At 43.6% G+C, this 23,126-nt stretch overlaps 1 protein-coding gene across 3 annotated transcripts in view; it reads right to left on the bottom strand.

Annotated features, from left to right (window-relative positions):
* The window catches only part of MOCOS (molybdenum cofactor sulfurase), a 571,628-nt gene that overhangs the window by 437,490 nt on the left and 111,012 nt on the right, over positions 1-23,126 (bottom strand). For all 3 annotated transcript variants that reach the window (XM_083188287.1, XM_083188289.1, XM_083188288.1), the window contains exon 3: positions 12,146-12,212. In XM_083188287.1, coding sequence (XP_083044413.1) covers positions 12,146-12,212 — 67 coding nt within the window. The remainder of the gene's footprint in view (positions 1-12,145; positions 12,213-23,126) is intronic.

Raw genomic sequence — 23,126 nt, 5'->3', positions numbered from 1 at the left:
GTTCCACAAACTCTTTATTGAATGGTACAGTATGTTCAGTAAACAATGCATCAATGCATTACACTCTGTTCTTTAGGTGCTGTATTTAAAACACTTCTGTTTATTGTCTTTACTTGTGGCAGTTTATTTTAAACATGAATTGGTCTGAAAAACTGTTTTGGATCCCCTATGCTGGGAACATGAATGGGCTGCATTACAGCATATAATTATGCCAAATATAAGCCAATATATTAACAGTTAAATACATTGAAGTGTATTATGATGTAATAAACACAGAAATCTAATGTTTAGAAAAATAAAATCAAGAACATTGATTCAAAAATAACAGGTTAATCATTCTAAGAGTGGTGTCCAGCAGAACATATATCACTGTGTTATTTACTAGGCAGGATTGATCAGCAATACTTAGCGGCCTTCACAGGTATCTGCGTCCGCTCGCCACGCTTCGGGCTCGGTGGCTAGTAGCCTAGTGAAATGAGACTCCTGGCCCAGGAATCCAGGCCGGAGGCGTCCCACATGACTGAAGTGCAACAACCGCGCTCCCACCTCGAGAGATTCTCGTGGCGGGAGAACCCCGTCATGCTGCAGGCTTAGAGGTAGCCGTGGCATTGGTACGTTCTTGGGTACCTGAGGTGTTTGGTTTCCTAAACTTTCCTCTCGTGCTTCTGTTGGCATTGGAGGCGCCCCTTGCCTTGGGCGAAACCTGTTCCCACGAAAGGACTGCTGGGAATTACCTGTGAAGGTGCGCTTTGTTACTGTGGGTGCCGATGGAAGGTGGATTTTCCTGCCGTGGCCTTGGAAATCCAGCCGTCTAGTTCACTTCCAAAGAGCCATTCGCCTGTAAAGGGAATACCCTCCACGCTCTTTTTAGAGTCCACATCCGCAGTCCACTGCCGTAGCCACAAGGCCCGTCTGGCTGACACCGCCATGGCCGAATTGCGCGCGTTTATTGTGCCCAATTCCTTCTGCGCCTCACAAAGGATCCTTGCGGTGTCCTGAATGTGACGCAGACTGTCACCAATCTGGGCCACCGTCATGTCACCCAACAACCCCTCCTGAATCTGGGTTGACCAGGTATGAATGGCCTTAGCCATCCAACAGCTGGCTAGAACTGGGCGTTGAGAGGCCCCACTAGCTGTGTACATAGACTTGAGGGTAGCTTCAAGCCTTCTGTCCGCCCTGTCCTTAAGGGTGGATACACCCGGGACTGGCAGCAACACCTTCTTTGAAAGGCGGGAGACAGATGAGTCCACCACCGGTGGCTCCTCCCACTTCTTCCTGCCCAAAGGTTCAAAAGGATAAGCATTTGTAAACCTTTTAGACAGAGTGAACCTTTTATCAGGGTTCTGCCATGCTGCCCTGAAAACCGTTTCTAATTCTGCCTGCTCAGGGAAGTACACTGGCTGTTTCCTCTGAGTCATGAAGAAAGGATCCCCTTCTGCGGATGCCTCCACCGGGAGATCTAAAACATCCCTAATGGCCCTGTATAGTGGTTCAGGACCATGTACTGCTAACTCAGGGACTGGTTCCTGCTGAACCTGCTCCTCTCCTTCCTCCAATATGTCCTCATCGTCCTCATCTGAGTCAGGGGCCATTGCAGCAGCCGGCCTCTTCTGGGGCTGTGCGGGAGGAGGAGGAATGTTAAGGGTATGAAGAATATCAACCCTGGCAGATAACATGGACAACTCCCTCTGAACCCTCTGCGTCTGCTGAGTGTTAGTGGAAAGCTGTGAAGCTACAGAATCCAACAATGTCTTTATGTTGGAGGCCCAAGCAGGTTCCTGATCATCAGCCTGAGATGTCCCTGCAAGCTGTGGGGGCACCCCACTGATCTGGGTGTCAGCACCACTGGGTTGTGGTGACATACAAGTTTCACAAGTGACCTGGGACTGTGACTTGGGTACAAACTCGGTGCTACACACCATGCAAGTAAACTTTTTTACCATGATGAGGCAGTACCTCTGATACACAGCAGTACAACTCACCCCCACACAGCCACTCACGCGCACACACCACGCCACTGGTATGGAAACAGACTATGTGACTTTGTAGTATGTGTGCCTTGTAACTAATCAGTGGGGAAAACAGAGCAATTGGGGAACCAAGTGCACCCTTAACCTTAACTCACAGATCTGGGTGAGCTGGTAATGCTATACACAGTGATTGAACAACACAGTGTCTATAAACAAGCCAGATAGCGCTGCAGCGCTAAATCGCTATTAACTTGCTGTCTCTGCCGTGCTGCAAGGACCTGGATCCACCACGCCAGTGAGGAGCCCTTTCTGTAATGGTGTCTTGCAGCGTGAAGAAGCAGGAAGTGACAGCGCGCGCCCAGCAGAGCCTGGTCCCGCTCTGAGTGAAGCCCCGCCCCCCTGTACACGGAGCTGGCGCTTCATCTAATTTTATACTGGCACATAATGGCGGTTTGTTAAAACAACCTATGGAGTGTCCCTGGTGGTCCAGCGGCAGCACCCCTGTGCCAGTGTCACTTGATGTGGGGTTCACGCGGTCCCTACTTGAGGGCCGCCATTACTGCCCGTCATCATGCCGCACAACGAATGGCTGCGGAGTCCCCTTGTATGACCCCCAGCATCTACTCACCACTGTAGTCTTCTGACCTGTCAGGGGTGTGCGGCGGCTGGGGGGCTTTCTCGCCACGGCGCAATGCTGTGCGGTGACAAGCCCCACACAGAACCGAAATGTCCTGCAGCAGGGTCAGCTCTGCACCTGAATAGGCCGGGGACTGACCCTTCCCCTGACACCCACGAAGCAGGACAGCTGTGTGGTCACCACAGCGCCCCAAAATAATAAATCTTAAATAAAACTGTCGAAAAACTCTGGAGCATCCAGAAGCACTGCCTCTCCCTGAGGCACATTTTTTAAAAACTGACTAGTGGAGGGAGATTGAGGGGAGGAGCCAGTGTACCCACACTGAAAGTTCTTTTATGTGCCTGTCTCTCCTGCGGAGGTCTCAATCCCCATAGTAGTGAACCCAGTATCCCATTGGACGGTAGAGAAAATAGTCTCTAAATTACCCATTTCCTTGCACAGTTTTTATACATCTTTGTTATGGGGTTGAGCATCCCTAAAGAAACAGCAGCAAGTAAAAGAGGGAAAAGTGAATATCAATATAAGCGCCTGATCATAAACCTCTTATACAGTATATTATATTTTGTACATTCTTTGTGCAGTTGCAACTGTATTTACATATGAAATTCTACATTACGGTGTACAGTGTACAGCGTACACCATAACGTAACATTTCACATGCAGATACAGCAGCTTTTTGCAAACATTCCACATACTGGACAAAAAAAAAGCAACCAAAGTGATATTGAGCGCTGATTAGATTATTCTGCACTGCAGCTTCACCAATGAAGGGGGATTACCTAAACCCCTTATAGTGTGACCAAGCAAAAGAAAAGAATACGGAGCAGCACAGCGCTGCTCCATATTCTTTTCTTTTGCATTCCACATACTGTCCTGTACAGTATAATTAGCTTGCTAGTGCGTCTTACAAATCGATGGCTCATGTAAACTCCTGCAGCGGTCTGGAGTTTTAGAAAGTCTGGTAGGTGTCTGCTTGATTGTCGTACATTTTGCCTATTTTATTTATAAGTATTACTCACAAATATACATCAGAACATATTATAATATATGGGTCTATATTAAACTACTGTAAGTTTGGGATTTCTATTGAAAATGATGGAACCTTGCTTGGGCAGGGTATCACATACACGCATAATTAATTGTGAATATTCTGACACCACTGCAACACGCCTAGGGAGATCAACTCCAGGATGAAGATTGGCGAGATCACAGAATTTTGGCTTAAAATCATTGAATAATGTTATTGGAGTTTCCAATCCTGAAATGTTGTGATAAATTGCTGCATGTGTAATTAACTTTTTTTTTTTAATGCTGGACACCACTGAGCACCTGCAGTATATGGTTCAGACACTGCCCAGCGACTCCTGCCCTCAGCTGCATGGCTGTGTGCAGCATGATGTGGTATCAGAGGACATGCCGTGCAGCCCACCCATCATACCGTTACTCCCACTGCATCACTCCTGCCCAGTTTACGTGACAATGCGGGAGTGGGAGGTTGGAGTTCATCTTTACATTGACAAGCTCAATCCTGGGTATCCCAGGAATCCTGGGATTGAGCATTTCTTAAATCAGAATCCCTGGATTGAGAAAAATGCTCCAGAATTGGCATCCCTAAACACATAAAATCTAAACATATTTTAAATCCATCAATATTTTAAGTATGACAATATACGGTTTGTGGTAAACCACGAGGCTAATTACCTAAAACTTGAGGGTGCTTATCGAAAGTCATGCAGAGTTTGGCTGATTATCTATTGATTTATGACTATCATTCATTATTTGAGCAAACTCTGGCAGATTTAGGGTTTTGTCAATGACCAAGATGCAGTCTTTGATAAAACTGCAATCTTGAATGAACACGAGTGATAGTAAATTTACCCATAAGTCTAGGTAAACATGGGAAAATATGATTGTACCCCAAAAAAGGCAATATAGGATAACAGTATATTTTCTGTCTATAAAAAAAGTGTTTGAAGTTCTTAACGTGTCAAATGGCTGTTATATGTATTATTCTAAAACCGTGAAAAAAATTATATTAAGCATTAAATTAGGAGTGCATTACAAATGGCAATTTGTAGGTTTAAATTAGGGGTACATTAAAAATGGCAATTTGTAGGTGTTTGTGTTATTTTAGGGGATTGAATTACAACATTTAAAAAAAAATCTGTAACTATCACCTGCAAGCCTAAAAACATCTTTCCAATTAATGCAGGACCCCATATCTTGAAAACCATTATTGTACAGTTTGCATTTAGTCACTACAAAACTGACCTGCCAATATTGGCCAACTTAGGCTAATTAGGAAATGTAAACTCCCACTTTTTTTTACCATAAAACTGGGTTTAAACTCTATTTTCATCTTCTTAGGCGGTAGCAAAAATAAATCCACGGTAAAACGCATAGAGAATTACTGCATGTAAAGATACACTTACAAGTGAGTAGCTCTGTTTTTGCAAATAAAAAATAAATAAAAATGTAACACATGATGGGGTATTTAGTTAGACCAAAAATTGTTGTACAGTAGAAGACCTCTGGGGATATTGCTAACTAGCTCCAGTCTAGATGTTAACATCTGAGTACATTTTAACTGCAATTTAATTGTTTGTGAAGCTTTTTTGCTAGTGTACAGATTTACAGAGATTGGGGTACTTTGATGATGAGCTGCAAGCTCAAATGTTTGGATCAAATGTCAAAATATTCATACTTTTATTTACACAACCTTATCAAAACAAGCTGACAATTACTGTATGAGAAGGTGCCAATAAAAAAAAATTTGTGTTGCCAATAGTTGGCAAAGGAATAAATATAATTTTCTGTCAGAGACAATTTAGCAGAAGAACATCGATAAAGTATAAACTACAGTTTGGGGGAAATTTTATAGGATGAGAGATTCAGAAAGTGAGAGATTTGGTAAGAAATCTCTATTTTCTTGACACCAGTTTGATTTTGAAGTGTAAATGATTGTCGCTTTAAAAAAACTGTAGAAACTGGTTAGAACCAAGGTCTTTATTCAGATCTGATCGCAGCACAAATTTGTTCTCAAAATAGACAAAACCATGGCCCTTATTCTGATCGGTGCGGCCCGATCAGAATATGCGGCCGCAACCGTGCAGGCGAATCCCCGCCTTCCATACGGATCGCCACCTGCCGTCCGTACGCGGATATGTGGCGATCCGCATGAAATTGGACGGGGATACGCCTCCTCCGTCTTGGGAGCTGCCCCTGCATTCGATGGTCGCCGAACAAGTATAAGTATTTATTTTTTCTTGCACTGCAGGGTTTTGAAAGCTGAAAACCACATGTGCATTTTTTAAAACTAAATACTGCAGAGAACACTTCCGGTTTCCGGGTGCATGGAGTGAGTCGCACCTCTCTCAGCTCCGCTCCGTACTCCGGTGCCTCTCCCTTTTACATGGCAACTTTGCCTCCAAACCGACTGAGCCAGACATCCTCCAGCTCCCCTCTCCCCCCTGCAGCCGAGGATGGACAGATTTATAACTGCCCCGCAGCCGCAGCCATAAACTGACACTGTGGAGAGCATCACGAAAAAAAACCTCTATTAAGTGGGAAAGCCACACTTTGAGACTATTCCAAGACTTCTTGGCAGAAGTTACTAAGGCGTGTAAAGCGTTTTCTCCAGTGTGTAGCCAAGTGATAACAGAAAAACTGAGATTTGCGTTAATTTATCCGGCTAAACTCAGGATCTTTCTCAAGGATTCCCAGCATGATTTTTCCACCCCCGCTGACGCTGCAGAATTTCTAAAAGAAAGTCGACTCCATAAAGATGACGACATTTCAGACACAGCTTTACCTCCTTAATAATTTATACCCCAGAGAAATTTCTTGGATGCACCCATGATGTATTCCCACAAGCATTTGTTACTTGAGTGTACTTTGTTATATTATTATATGTTATAGTCCTCTATGTTGATTGGCTATGGATCACCCTTTTCAATTGGTAAAGTTAGTCTTACCCCCTCCCCCCCACCCTCTCCAACCCCCCCCCCCCCCTCTCTAGGCTCAGATTGGCTCCTCATTATCTCTAATGAGGTCGAGTCGGAGGGAGCTTTGCTCCGGGTCATATATGTTATGGTATGATGTTAATGTAGAAATACTTAACTATTTTTCAAACCGAAAGTTCCCGCTAATAATACTACTTATTATTGCTGTGCTGTGCGTAGCAATGGGTCTAGTGTTTAATAATGTTAGATGTTGTTGTCTTGTCTCCCCCCTCCTTTTGTGCTTCTCCCCTGCTCCTCACTTCCATTATTTAATTCCAGTGTATTTTAGATTTAAACTCTTCAAATACAAGGTAAATGACAGAGTTAAAGATAGGCTCCCTTAATGTAGCGAAGCGTCGGAAAATTTTGGTTTACTGCAACAAAATGAAACTACAGTAGATTTGATCTTTCTCCAGGAGACGCACTTAACACCTTCTGAAGTGCAGAAACTTCAAATGCTAGGATGGAAACTTCTGGCCAGTGCAACTTTCAACTCAAAAGCAAGAGGAGTAGCCATTCTAATTAGACGCAACATCCCTCATGAACTAATAAAAAATACGGCAGATCCTGATGGCAGATTTGCCATATCCCAAACCACAATGTATTCTATTCAATACACCCTGTGCAACGTTTATGCGCCTAAAGTGTATACAGTGTAGTGTAGAACATTAAATCCCACATCCAAGGAATACTCGTGCCAGTCTGCGGCACATCACACATATTCACATATCGATTATATGCTTCTCTCTGACTCTCTCTTATCTAGAGTCACAGCCTCAGATTTGGAGCCAATTGTCATCTCTGACCATTCCTTGTTATGGTTTCAGTTGCTTGTGAATGAGGAACCAACCTCTAAAACCATTTGGAGATTCCCCAATCATCTTTTGGTGTCGGCAGAGTTCAGGAATAAGTTAAAGGATGAATGGATCAATTTCAGTACCAGCAACCAGTCGCATGCAGTCACTAACCCCCCTCTTTTTTGGCAAACAGCCAAGGCTGTGTTACGAGGATTTATCCTATCCTACGTAGCTAAATTAAATAAACACTATTCAGCCATATCATTGGCATACTCCCACTACAAACAAAAGCCCTCCCCTACAAACAAACAGTCCTATAAGCTAGAAAAAACCATTAAAATGAATATCTCCATAATAGAGGGAACAAGAAACTATATAGCATTAACTATCGCTATCACTGTTTTGGCAAAAAAACAGGGAGACTTCTTACAAACATCCTAAACGGCTCTAGATCAGCCGCTACAACACACCCTTTGAAACTCTCAGATGGTACATACACAACTTCCAATAAACATATCGCCCAGGTGATCAAAGATTCCTATGCATTATATTCCAACCCACCTGCCCCTCTCACCAGAAACACCTGATGCCTTCCCACCTCAGATCTTCTCAATTGATTTCCCAAAAGTCCCTAGTGAACATTTAACATCTTTGACTTCTCCAATCACAGAGGAGGAAGTGACAAAAGTTATCAAATCGCTCAAAAAAGGCAAAGCCCCAGGACCGGATGGTTTCGGTAGTAGCTTTTATAAATTAATGCTCCCTCAGATTTTATCTCCCTTGGTCAGAGCCTTTAATTACATGCTCCTCAACAATACCCTTCCCCATCACTTTAATAAAGCTTATATTAAAACTTTGCCTAAGGTGGGAAGGGACCCGACAGCCCCAGGATCTTATAGGCCGATTTCTTTGTTAAATTCGGACTATAAGATCCTGGCCAAGGTCCTGACAGATAGGCTCAAAATCCCTAATGCCGGTAATAATATATCCTGATCAAACAGGTTTTATAGCAGGTAGACACTCTGTGGTTAACTTAAGATAACTGATTACAGCCATTCAACATATTCAGGATAGGCCGGGCCTTTTCCCTACAGGCATAATCATGTCTATTGATGCAGAAAAGGCCTTTGACCTTGTATCCTATACAGTGGCGTAACTATACATTTTGCTCCCCCCAGCCAAAAAAGTTTCTGGCGCCACCCCCCCCCCCCATGCCCCTTAAACATTACGTCACACATCATAATGCCCCTTGCACTATATGCCACATCCCGTCATTAAACTTATACTCCACAAATCTAAATGCACCTTATACTATGGCCGGAATTTCATGCCGCCCGAGTTCAGTGCAGTGCGAGATATCCGCTGAATTCTGATGTTTTTTAAAGGGGAATTAACTTACAAGGCATGGTTTTGCCTTGTAAGTTAATTCCCCTTTAAAAAAAACGTCAGAATTCAGCAGACATCTCGCACTACACTGAACTCGGGCGAGATGTCCGCTGTCGACGAAGTCGCACTGCCGCCAGAAAAAGGGTGTGACCTCACTGAGAGGGGGAAAGGCTTATTGGGAATAATGCTCCCACAAGCCATGCCTCCCGTTTTCATCACTATGGAGGCATGCTAAGCGCTCTGTGAGCTTCTGGCATGCCCCCAGCCCCTCAGACAGATGCTAACACATGGACATGCAGACACCAACAAACAGACAGATACTGACAAATGGACAGATCCACACGGGCGCTGACAAGTTGATACATGGACGCCGACACAGACACATATGTTGACACATGGACACTGAAAGACGCCTATACACAGGGATACGCTGACACACGGACTGCACATAGAGACACTGATGCTGACAGACGCTGATATCTAGAGACATAATACAGACACCCAGACACTGACACAAATATTCTGACATGTGATGACAAAGACACTGAATGCTTTGCATCCCAATGTAGAAAACCAGGTTTTGAAAGAGTTAACCTTATTGTTGTGTTCAGCTCCTGTGCTGAAGCCTGTAGAAGGGGAGGGCTCTGTAACCGGAGGGCAGAGTGCAGGGGAATAGAAGGCAGCCGCTGGAGCAGGACAGTCAAGAACAGAAAGCAGGGAGAGAGACGATTCTGCAGCTGCCCAGCCTGCGCGGACGGAGGTTGTGTGTACTGTGTACACAGTCGAACTTCCTGCCTGTAATGCTGCTGCTGGGAGGAAGGGAGGGAGGGAGAGAGACAGGACGGACCTCACCTCAGCTCTGCAGGTTAGAGTGAGAGGCTTCCGGCGCCCACGCAGCCCCCGCTCCTCCAAGCAGCGGCGGGGGCTGCATTACACAAGCTACACCACTGATCCTATATTAGACTTCTGTATTCTAATCCCTCATCGCAAATTATTTGTAATGGCCAAGTATCAGATTTCTTTCAGTTACACAAAGGTACCAGGCAAGGCTGTCACCTCTCCCCTCTCCTTTTTGCTATTGCAATAGAGCCTCTAGCCCTGCTCTTAAGGCAATCCCCCACCTTTCACGGCATACTTATCCACAAATATGAACTTAAAGTAAGTTTTTGCAGACGACATGATTCTGTTTGTTGCCAACCCCCTGATTTCCATCCCGGCTATCGTGAAAATAATCCATGAATTTGGGTTGATTTCAGGATACAAAGTATCTAGAAAAATCTGAATTGTTAATAATAGGTACCCATTCTGTAGATATAACCACCATTCCAATTTTTACGAAATTTAAAATAGTCAAGTCACAAATTAAATATTTAGGTGTAAATGTCACTAACAGGACCGAAAATTTATATAAAGCGAACTTCACACCCTCTATTGCTAAAATAAACTCCCTCATGACATCATGGAATTCCCTCCCCCTCTCGTTATTAGGTAGAACTACAGCCATCAAATCGATCATCTTTCCAAAACTGTTTTATAACGTCCAACTCCTTCCTCTCTCCCTGAGACAACCTGACCTAATAACTATAAATTCAGAAATCTCGAAGTTTCTCTGGAGGGGAGGCAGACCCAGGAATGCTATTTCTAAGTTAATTCTGCCCAACCAGAGTGGTGGGTTACGGATGCCCGACTTCAAGGCATATACAACTTCAGTATTTTTCAGGTATGCAGGCGACTGGTTGCTGGAGAAGTCGGTTTACACTGACTTTGATCTTGACTGTGCTAACTTTCATCCTTATTCCCCCTCTGCTTTTCTCCATTTAGACTGGGTGGACATCCCAAAAGAAATTCAGACAAACGTTATGTTGAGAGATACTTATATGAATTGGACAGGTCTCCATAAAAAACTAAAGCGTGACTTTAAATCCTCTCCCTATATCCCCTTATGGGGCAACCCCAAATTTCAGCCCTCTATCACAAACAAAGTACTCCAGACCTGGAGGCAAAAGGGCCTTTCCCTTGTCTCCAAAGTCTTCGACCCAGGACTAGTAATCCTTCCCTTCAATATCCTCTCTCAGACTTACTCCTTACCTCATGCACATTTTTATGTTTATCTACAAGTTAGACACTATGTATTCTCCATGAAATCTTCCCTAAGAGTTACTGCAGATTCACATCCCATATTCAGATTACTACAACATAGACTCGAAAAACAGTTTAAAATAAATATGTTATATCCTCTGCTGATCGAATCTTCTCCCGCTTTTAACAACCAAACTTCTAATTTAATTTGTAAATGGTCACCCGATATTCCTGCTATCCTGAATAACCCTGAGCTAACTATTAAAAACTACTGCCTTTATTCTAAGATATTAGAATCAGCCTATTTGCAGGAAACACATACAAAATTTCTCCACAGGTTTTATATCTCACCAGGTTGAACCAGGTCAATGCTACAAGTGTGCCATGGCCAATGCAAAATATATGCACTGTTTCTGGGATTGTTCAAAAATATGTCGTTTCTGGAATAAAATTGCCCAACTCATTGAATCATATGTCTCTAATTTAGAACTAAGGTAGAGAAGATTTTGTGTGCTCTCATACGATGGTCTCACATACAGCCCAATAATGTCTTGGCCCAGGCCCTTTTTTTTGATAAAAGGAAATCCGTCAACACAGCTGTTACTGTGGGGCCCGTTGTATACCATACTAGTTTTAAAATTAGAAAACATACTTTCATAACTCGTTCTCGAGACGATCAATGATAATAGACTATTGAATACTACATTCTTAACATGTATTGTGAGACCATCTGACTCTATATCGGACTCTTTATCTGATGGTGTCTTGCTATATCAATGCTCCACTACTGACTTAATAACATCATGACACCAACAAGTCAACCCAGATTTATATTTCCTCAAATAATTACACTGTACACTGTCTTTTCACCTTTTATTGTACTTTAATCTCTTTACATGGTGTATTAACCTATGTTTCATTTATCATTCACCATTGTATGTTTCAAATACTTTATTGAAATAAAAAAAAAAAAAAAACTAGACACTGCAGATATCAGGAGCGCACATACCCATGGTAATCCAAATTTGCAAGGTCCACTTTTTTGGGGGGGCATTAAAAATCTAAAATTTGAAATCCCCACACAGTAATAAAATGTATTGCAATCCACAGAGTACATACAGACCAGTGATTTTAAAATTACTTTCAAACATCCATTAGAGCATGTTGTGCTAATAATCCACATCTCTAAATTGAACAGCTTTACCAAGTATTTACAAATTCTAAATTTTCCAAATAGCATTACAGAAAGAAGTTATTTGGTCATCATCTTACCTGTATCGAACATGTTCAATTGTGTCATGTGTTAATCTGCTGCTTAAATTGCTGCTATGAGGATTGCCTAAAAAAAGAAATACATGTAGAATTATCCTTTTGTATTTTTGCTATATTTGTCATCATTCTGTTTGTATAAGAAATGGTATAAAACAGCAAGTGCACATTTTCTGGCTTACAAATTAAAATTTAATGTAGCAAGAGTCACACAGGAGCAATACCTGTATAAGCATGGAGGGGGGATATATTTTAATCTCCATGTTGGCTGCTTCATTTCTCATATTAGTAGGCTTTGGCACTGCATCAGAGTCTATTGCATATACAAAGTTCTTATTGAGGATAGTGTCTGCTCCATGTTCCAGGTGATTTCTCTCCTGATGCATTTTCTTTTTTTTACATTTTTAAAACAATTACATACATTTGGATATATTTGGCATACACATGTATGTCCTATATCTCACATATATACACTTGTATTCATTTACGTACAACATTTAACATTTAACATTTACTGGTCCGTACTCACTAATCTTGGTTGTTTCACGGTGTTTATAAAATATTTTATCTCTAGGTTCTATAGATTCCTCAGTCTTGGATCTGTACTTGTGTCCCCCCAAGTGGTATTCCTTGCTTTTCAATGTATTTTCCCCACACTTGCCACTTTTTAGTTACATTACTCTCTTGTATATCTAATGTTTCCATCTTGTACGCATAGTTTATTTTGCTTATTACTAAGTTTAGGTTTGTTGCTTGATTATGTTTCCAGTTCTGGGCTATTGCAGTTTTAGCTGCACTCCTGATGCATTTTCTTTGTGATTTCTGCAGTCTCAGAACCTGACTCTAGAGAGATTTGTATTATGTAAGGGTATAGGCCGGGTTTGTGGTGTGGGACCCCACACAAACTGCACCCTGGTTGGAGTTCTATTTGATAAGTGAATTACAGCAGCAAAAAAAAAAAAAAAAAAATATATATATATATATATATATATATATACAGTACAATATTGTTTCCAGTGCACTCACGGTAAAAAGATCAACATGGGTGGTGCTCCCATCAGGCACATGTTACTCCAACATGGTCCAAATCCACATAATTTGAAATCAGGGCACTCACCAAGCAGCAGTATTTCAAGTGCTTTTTTATTCCACCAAATTCATTTGCTGTAAGCCGACGTTTCGGACCTGTTACAGGCCCTTAATCATGGCGTCCTGTGTCCCAGTTGCCTTCTATGTGGGACACAGGACGCCATGATTAAGGGCCTGTAACAGGTCCGAAACGTCGGCTTACAGCAAATGAATTTGGTGGAATAAAAAAGCACTTGAAATACTGCTGCTTGGTGAGTGTCCTGATTTTAAATTATGTATATACAGATGGGTCTGCTCCCATCCTTGCTGGCGGGTCGCCAGAACGTACGCGCTGGCGACCCGCCAGCAGCCTCGCCAGCGAGGAGACTGAGATGCGCGTGCGTCTCACGCGCACGCGCGTCTCAGTCTCCGTCGCTAGCACGGCGGAAACCCTGTCCGTCTCCGCCTCAGGGAGACGGACGGGGTTAGGGGGGGGTTAGGGGGGATGCGGGCAGGCGGCGGGGACCCCGGGTTACCGCCGGCAAGCCGGCGGGGACCCGGGGAAACGTATGGAAGCGCCGTCGGAAGGGGACGCGCGCGCCTCTCGTGCGCGCGCGTCCCCTTCTCACGATCGCCATGGCGCTGGCGGGGGATGGCGGCTGGCGACGCCAGCGCCATCCCCTGCCAAGATGGGAACAGACCCATCTGTATATATATATATATATATATATTTATGGTACTTGTTTCCTAGCCCCCGATTTTGATCGAAGTGCATCTTATCGCATCGCATGCAATATAGCGGCATGCGATTTTGATTTTTAATTGTACAAGCACCCTGATGGGTGCTTACAATGTTAAATGCACCCTCATTGTCAACGCGTCCTCCAACCTTTTCATACCCCCACTATCCACGTTGGTGTGGAGTTGATTTTAGATAGTGTGGCGAGCCACCAAGCCCGAAGCGCGGCGAGCGGACACGGGCTAGTATTCCGCGTCCGCTCGCCACGCTTCTGGCTAGTATTGCGCATCCGCTCGCTTCGGGCACTATCTAAAATCAACTCCACACCGACGTGGATAGTGGGGGTATGAAAAAGTTGGAGGACGCGTACAGCCGCCCCTCGCTTCAGGTTGGTGTTGATAATGGAGGTGTCATTGACAATGGGGGTGCATTTAACATTGTAAGTACCCATCAGGGTGCTTGTACAATTAAAAATCGCATCACATGCCATTTCCTGGCATGCAATGCTATGCAATATTTCATTGTACAGTACAAGCACTCCTGTTAAATTTAATGGGAAGATTGCATCACACGCAACACACACCACTAAATACGGTATGGGATGGGTACTGTGCTAGGAAACAAGTACCATATATAGATATGTTTTCAGCCTTTATTACAGCTTTTTTCAAAACAGCTTATAGATATAAATATATAAAACAAGAAAGTAGACCTTTGTTTGCACTTTAAATTGCAGCAGCATATATCCTCCCTGCTAGTGAAGGAAGGAGAAGAGAGGTAAAGGATAGATACAGAGTGCGCTTAGTGATATCCACCACCTTTCTACACAATTCAATGGTAGACCAATCAATTTAAAACATATAAAATTAATTTATAAGACATAGATTTAAAAGTTAAGTTCTTCCTAGATGTAATAATAACCAATGCGTTTCGTCATAAATGACTTCATCGGGGGAAAAATATCTAAATAATGAAAGAAAAAATATGGCCATTATTATAATAATTAATAATATGAGCCGTAAAAAAAAAATATAAATAACTTAGCGCTGTACATACCTAAACCATTGAATATGGGTTTTAGGGCTGAACTGTAAATAGTGTCTCCATGGTAATCTTTGTACATATGGAAAAACACTTTTATATAAAAAATAGGATTTTAATACTGTACCTACCGTTAAATACTTTTCTCGGAGTCCAAAAGGGATACTGGGGTCATTTCATATGATGGGGTATAGATGGGGTTCAAAGGAGCCAGTGCACATACAAATCTTCAACAGGGTGTGCTTGCTCCTCCCCCTATGCCCTCACCCACAGCTCAGTATAGGTAAAACTGTGCCCAAAGGAGGAAGACATACTTGAGAGAAGGAACTTAAGACATAAGTGGTGAGACAAACAGCCAACACCCCATTCATAACTAAAACATCAAACTTGTTGTAACACAACTGCCACAGCAAGATAAACCAACAATGCTACCTGCAGAACAGCAAACTACTGAGGTGGGCGCCCAGTATCCCTTATGGACTCTGAGAAAAGGATTTACCTGTAGGTATTAAAATCCTATTTTCTCTATCATCCATAAGGGATACGGGGTCACTTAATACAATGGAGATGGAAGCTTCCAGAACAAGCGGGAACGTGGTGAGACATCTGCAGCACCACCTGCCCAAACTGTGTATCCTCTTTGGCCAGGGTATCAAATTTGTAGAAATGAACAAACATGTTCTTCCCAGACCAAGTAGCAGCTAGGCAGACACTCCACGGGCAGCTGCCCAGGAGGAATCCACAGATCTAGTAGAGTGGGCTCCAACAGACTGTGGAATCGGCAATGCCTCCAATGTATGAGCCTGCTGAATAGTTAGACAAAGCCATCTAGCAATAGATAGCTTTGAGGCAGGACAAACTATGGTACTCTTTACCTAGAAGGGCGCCCATCACGGCCATCGCGGGCGTCGCATGCACTAAAAAATCGGGTGCGATGCGACCGACGTGATGCCCGAGATTTCCCATAGGGAACAATGTTAAATGTCCCAATTGACCCGATTTTCCTGTTCAATGTCTCAATTGACCTGATTTTTCCATAGGAAACAATGTTAAATGGGCCACAGAGGCCAAATAGGCAGCCTTAAGTGTGAAATGGCCCCCACAATTGTTAACGCCACCCCACGATCAACGTGAACCCGAAGCGTGGCGAGCGCAGCGAGCCCACGAGGGGCGGCGTTACGCGTCCTATGACATTTTCATACCCCCACTATGCACGTTGGCGTGGAGTTGAGAATAGAAAGTGTGGCGAGCGCAGCGAGCCACCGAGCCCGAAGCGTGGTGAGCGCAGCAAGCCCCGCGAGGGGACGCGGACACCTTCACAGGTATACGCGTCCCCTCGCAGCCTTCACAGCTGTCCGCATGCCACGCTTCGGGCTCGGTGGCTCGCTGCGCTCGCCACACTTTCTATTCTCAGCTCTATGCCGACGTGGATAGTGGGGGTATGAAAAGGTCGTAGGACGCGTACCGCCGCCCCTCGTGGGCTCGCTGCGCTCGCCACGCTTCGGGTTCACGTTGATCGTGGGGTGGCGTTAACAATTGTGGGGGCCATTTCACACTTAAGGCTGCATATTTGGCCTCTGTGGCCCATTTAACATTGTTTCCTATGGAAAAATCGGGTCAATTGAGACATTGAACAGGAAAATCGGGTCAACTGGGAAATTTAACATTGTTCCCTATGGGAAATCGCGTTGGTCACATCGCACCCGATTTTTTAGTGCATGCGATGCCCGCGATTTTTTACTAACGATGCCCGCGATCAAAATCGTTGGCGCCCTTCTAGGTAAAGAGTACCCAAACTATTTTCTGAGCATCGTACAGCACAAGGACAACCAAGGATTTCAGAAAGTCAGAGGAACTGGATCTGGCCAGAACCACAATTTGCTGGTTCTGGTGAAAGGCCAACAGGAGCTCTGTCCTGTCCTCATAGAAGACTAAATAAGGGCTCTTGCAAGACAAGGCCCCTGATTCAGACACCCTCCTTGCGGAGGCCAAAGCCAGAAGCATTACTGTCTTCTAAGTAAGGAACTTTTCCTCTACCGAAGCCAATGGCTCAAACCAGGAGAACTGCAGAAAAGTCAAAACCACCTCCAGATCCCACGGAGCTGTTGGACATATAAAGGGAGGCTGGATATGAAGGACTCCTTGTACAACGGTCTGAACCTCCGGCAACAAAGCCAACATTTGCACTTTCATGGAGCCTAAAAGAAGGCCCATATCCACACCAGCTTGTAAGAATCATAAGAAACGACCCAGATGAAAGACTGTTGGAGAACAATTTCTCCCCTCACACCAAGACACGTACTGTTTCCAAATGAGATGGTAATGTTTTGATGTAACCAGCTTCCTGGCCTGGATAATAGTGGAAATAACATTTCCAGGAATACCATTACTGGCTAGTCCTTTCTAAACTGATCTTCCGTAACACTCAAGACAACAATGGGAGGGGAGGGAACAGGTACACTAGTTGATAAGGCCACAGTATCGACAGTGCGTCCGGCGCCACTGCCTGAGGGTCTCTAGTCCTGGCACAATAACATTGAAGTTTCTTGTTGAGCTGAGACGCCATCAGGTCTATCTCCGGACACCCCCAGCAGATTGTGAGTAGATGGAACACCTGAACACATGCATTCTCCCGGATGCATGTCATGACGACTGAGGAAGTCATATTCCCAGTTTTCTATGCCCAGTTTGAAGATGGCTGAGATGTCACTCAGATACTTTTCTGCCCAGATCAGGATCCTGGGTACTTCTCTCATGCATCCCTTGCTCTTCATCCCTTCCTGACGATTTAAGTATGCCACAGCCATGGCGTTGTCGGACTGCACCTGAACCGCAAAGTAGCAGATGGGAGGCTTGTTGAAGGGCTTCTTATATTGTATAATTCCAGTATGTTTATTGGAAGTAGGGACTTGAGGCTTGACCACTTGCCCTGAAAACTTTTTCCTTAGGTATCTGCACCCCAACCTCTCTGGCTTGCGTCTGTGGTGAGGAGATCTCAGTCCTGGATTCCAAAGCTCCATCTCTCCAATAAGTGGGATGACTTCAGCCACCATGTCAGCGATATTTTGGCCTGAGGAGAAAAGCATATCAGCCAAAGCATCAAAAGATGTGAACCCGACCATTTGTAAAGGAGGTCCAGTTGGAAACCCCTGGCATGGTAACGCCCATATTGAATCACCTGGTATAAGGCAACCATCTTGCCCAGTAGACAGGTACATGGGTGAACTGAAACTCTGTCCATGCTCAGGATTTCTCTGACCAACAACTGAAGGGTGTTCCCCTTGTCCTGTGGTAGGTAGACTCTCTGGGCTACCATGTCCAATATCATTCCCAGAAACAAAAGCCTCTGGGTAGGGTACTAGGTGGGACTTCTGGTAGTTCAGAATCCACCCGTGGTTGGATAACTGTTGTGTAGTTTGACCTATGCTTATTGAAAGGAGTTCCATGGACTTCACCTTTATCAGGAGATCGTCCAAGTACGGAATGATATTCACACCGTGCAACCTCAGCAGTAACTTAATTTCCGCTATCACTTTCGTGCACACCTTCAGAGCTGTAGAATAGGCTGAATTGAAATCAAAAGGGCAAACCTGAGGTATATCTGATGGGACGTCCAGATTGGAATGTGAAGGTTTGCATCCTTTATATCCAGAGATACAAGGAACTCTCCCTGTTCCAAACCTGAGATCAACCACTTCAGGGATTCCATGCAGAACATGGATTACTTTAAGTAATCATTCAGTGACTTAGATTTAAGATGGGTCTCACTGAGCCGTCCGGCTTGGGGAGCACAAACAGGTTTGAAAAATATCCTGACCCCTCTGAGCTGAGGGAACTGGGATAATCACCTTGGTGCGAACCAGCTTGTCCAAAGCTGTCAGCAATGAGATCCGAGCTTCTGGAGACTTTAAAAATCTGCTTGGTAGAGTCTTGGCGAACTCCAGTTTGTATATTTGGGAAACTATATTTCTTACCCTGTGCGCTATATAATAAACTGCTAATAAATACATAAAATAAATTACCCTGGTATCTTGGCAAGAAAGATCCCAGATATGGCTGAAAAAATGCAATCTCGCTCCTACCTTCAGACCATCTTGTGGCAGAGGCCTGGCATCAGGCTGAAGCCTTAGAGGAGCCAGAAATGGAAGAATACAGAGGGGTCGCCTCTCATTGTATCCGCCAGCTTGCCATGGTTTTGTGATCCACTTTTCTGCTTGCACTCCTGTGTGCCAAGGTGCGTGGATGCATGCCATAAAATATCCATGCAATACATAACGCCACCGCTGGGTAGCTAATGCTCCACCTATCTAGCAGCTGATAGATATACAGATGGAACACCGCCATTTGCCAAGAGTGGGGCACGCTTCCTATACAGCATGTATGAGTTTCTCATGCGCCTCGTTCCCGTGAACATCAATGTGGCTCCAACAGTACTGTACAATACAAACAAATGGGCTGTGTAGTGTCCCGTTCCCTAGGCAAAAAAATAACTGCCACTTGCAGTTCACGTAGCCAATGCTGAATATTGTGAATGCAATCTCATTCTCCTTCTAGGGGAATGGCATTATGGCTCTGTCTTTACATGGCGTAGGCATAGAATAGTGGATAACTGTGGCGCTCTACCTGCTGGAAAACAGTGTTTGATTACAGTGTTTTTTTAGTATTTTTTTTTTATTTAAACATTTCTGAAAGTTATATTTAATAAAACTAGGCACTCACACACACAAAAAAAATGTTTTCATAAAAGCCTTTTAGAGTGACTCCATGCGCAAGTACCATAGTGCATGCATAGAGCATGCCATGTAATGTTTAGTACTATGCATTATGCACACATTTTTTGCACTTTGATAAAGGGGCCAGAGAGCTCCGAAACATTATTGAAGATGTGGTCTTTATTTTGCGAATGCCGCCGTCCCCACCATCCACTACACATGGTGTCAGGAGTTTCCCTGACACAAAGGAGGCCACCGCTTAATTTGAACATTCAACCACTAAACCACCAGTTGCTTGGAGTGCCGCCCCTACAGATATATATATATATATATATATATATATATATATATATATATATATATATATATATGGAAAAAAAGATGAGATGGGCGCCCCCTTGTGCAATACGTTTTTTACGTCACAGTGATACCCTTCACCGTTTGTGAGATATACACCCCAATAAAGTTCAGGTGTACCGTTAACAGTGGTCTCCAAACCACTCTGACAAGCGTTTTATAATAGATTTCCAACGTCAGGGAGTTTGTATTCTCCTCTCTGGTTCATCCAAGGTTATTCCTCAAAAACAAGTCCCCGCACATACAAAAAAATAGGGAGTATACTAGTGAAGTATTGTTAAACATTTATTTTCTAACAAACATGACAAGTAAATTTTGCCCGTACAATGTATAAAATTTTTTTTTTGCTTATCTGGTGTAAACACGTTGTCATCAGTCATAAACACCTCCGAAAAAGCATAGAGTCCCCTCAACGCGTTTCGTCTGTGGCCCCTAGGCAGGACTTCCTCAGGAGTGAACTATACGCACTACTAACCGCCTTTTGATTGAAAAAGGGGACTGATTCCTTGCGCTAGTACCACCATCCACATATATATATATATATATATATATATATATATATATATATATATATATATATATATAGGGATTGTGGGGAGCATTCTGTCACTTATTGGAGGGCACCGCTTCATTGCTGCATACCCCCACCATCTACCACAAGTTTGGAGTGCCGCCCCTACAAACATTGCATTATATATATATATATATATATATATATATTTAGTAATGTTCATGAATACATGATACAGTATTAGAATATTTTGTATTTTTCTTCCTTTCTGGTCCTTGTCAATTTTTATGTATACATCTCTATTTTATTGTTCTTTTCACTTTTTTATATGATCATATTGCTGTTTTTGTATCAATGTATCCTTGCGTTACCATTACATTGTATGATGTCATTGATTAACCCGGTGTGTGCGCTGGGTGTGTGTAGCGTCTCCTGACGCAGGTCTGTGATTAGGATCTGAGCAGGGACGCAGCGCACGCTTCCCGCCCCACCAACCACTGTTCACTGGATATTTAAGGCGAGTGTTTTGCACATGTTGTTTGAACCTGATGATAATATCGAATTGATATTGAAACGTTGTTTGGAAATTAAAGGTTTTTTACTGCTTTACTGCCGTGGAGTGCTGCACTTTTGTATCCTATCTACATCCCTTGCTGTGCGGGCACCCAGGCTGAAACATACACGGATGTTGTGCCTGGCATCTTGGCTTCTATATTGCGGTTTGGCCGGTGGATTTCCCGGTAATTCCTGCTGACGGCACCCCCACTATTAACATTGATCGTCTGGTGAACTTTTTTATGGAACGGTATCACTGGTGACTCACACCGTTCCCTTTTCCCTTTTCACGGATATACAAGGATCACCATGGAGGAAGATAGAGCTGTGGAAAATGTCGCTAGTGGCTACCAGCATACCACCCACGCGGTTGGTGATGTCTTCGGCTACACTGACAATCAAGCGGAATCCATACGCTATACAAGTGAATTAGAAAACCAAGCTGAGGCGACTCCACTAGATGAACTCTATCATGACCTGTTAAAACTCAGGAAACGTGAAACTGATTACTACTATCATGGCTTATCATTAAGCGACTACCATCGGGCTAGAAAAATCCCCCGTGGTCTGAGGGTTAAAAACTCTCCCACGATTGGGAAACATGACCCGTTGTTCTGCAAAAAGTGGGTTGCAATTGCAAATAAATGTGCCCTAGACTGGATGCTCCTAATTATCGAACATTCTACTAAGGAGATTAACATCTGCAAGACAAAGATTACTGCATTCGAGACTGCACATAAAGCGAACCTAATTAATGACAAGACCACTGATTGGTATGAAAAACTCAATTCCCAATTACAGATCTACAAAAGAGAATTGATTAAATTCAAAAGAGATAAAAAGACCAAAGTGGATCTTGACTATGACAACAACACTGTCTATCAGTGGACTGTACCTCGTAAGGAAGGTGAGAACCGAAAACCTTTTTTCCGCCATTACCGTGGGAGATTCCAACGAGATGATAGATCTTCCACAGATTTTAACTCCTCCAGCGGGGAATCTGCAGAAACCTCTACAAGAGACACTAAGTCCAGTATCCCTTTAGGCGTGAAAACCAGACGCCAAATCGCCGCGTCCGATGGCACACCAGACGTGGCGGCCAAAACCGTCGGCAGAGGTCGTGGCAGAAAACCCCCCAGGGGCCAGAGGAACTAGTTATTAATTTGTCTACCTATGACTTATCACAAGCTGAATTGAAAGTGCTATCTAAGGGTTTGTCCTTCATTCCGACTGCCAATTTCAACAAAATTGATTGGGAGATTGAGAGCCACCGGTTGGCAAGACAACTAAGACGCAAGGAACATTTTAATAAATTAAAAACATCTAAACCTAAATTGGAGACCCCTGAGGTATTACCTCCACAATTAAAAAGACTCTTGCCTCGCTCTACTTTCGACCCTCAATCGTTTAATGCCTCTATCCGTACTTTCAATCGTGTTCTGAACCAGGAGGTTCAGACGGCATCCAGATCGGAACCATTCCCCTTTAACAACCTAAATAAAGCTGATCGGGACATTTTGAAAAACCTTGCATCCAACAGCTCCCTCGTTTTTCGAGGTGCTGATAAAGGTGGTGCATTAGTTATTCAGGACATGGACAAATACCACTCTCAAGTTATGATACATCTAGATGATAAGTCCACCTACCTCAAGCTACCGGGTGATCCTTCGCTACGGTTTACTAAGGAATTGCGTGAGTTACTCCTGGATGCTGTAAATACTGATATGATTTCTGACATGCTCATGAAAGCTTTGATCCCTGATTTTCCCATTGTACCATTATTTTATTGTTTGCCTAAGGTGCACAAGTGCATCAAGGATCCCCCTGGTAGACCCATTGTGGCTGCCAGGGGCTCCTTGATGCAACATGTGTCAGTTTATCTTGACAGTCTGTTTCAGGTCTCTATACGTAGTCATCCTCGTTATTTACTTGACACCAATTCATTATTAAGAAATCTGGCTGCGCTTCCGATCATCGATGGTGAGATTTCTATTTTTTCCA

Source organism: Crinia signifera, chromosome 5 (genome assembly GCF_055691185.1).
Source record: "Crinia signifera chromosome 5, ASM5569118v1, whole genome shotgun sequence".
Taxonomy (NCBI): Eukaryota; Metazoa; Chordata; class Amphibia; order Anura; family Myobatrachidae; genus Crinia; species Crinia signifera.
Note: the sequence above shows the minus strand (reverse complement) of the source record. Positions and strands in the feature narration are given on the sequence as shown.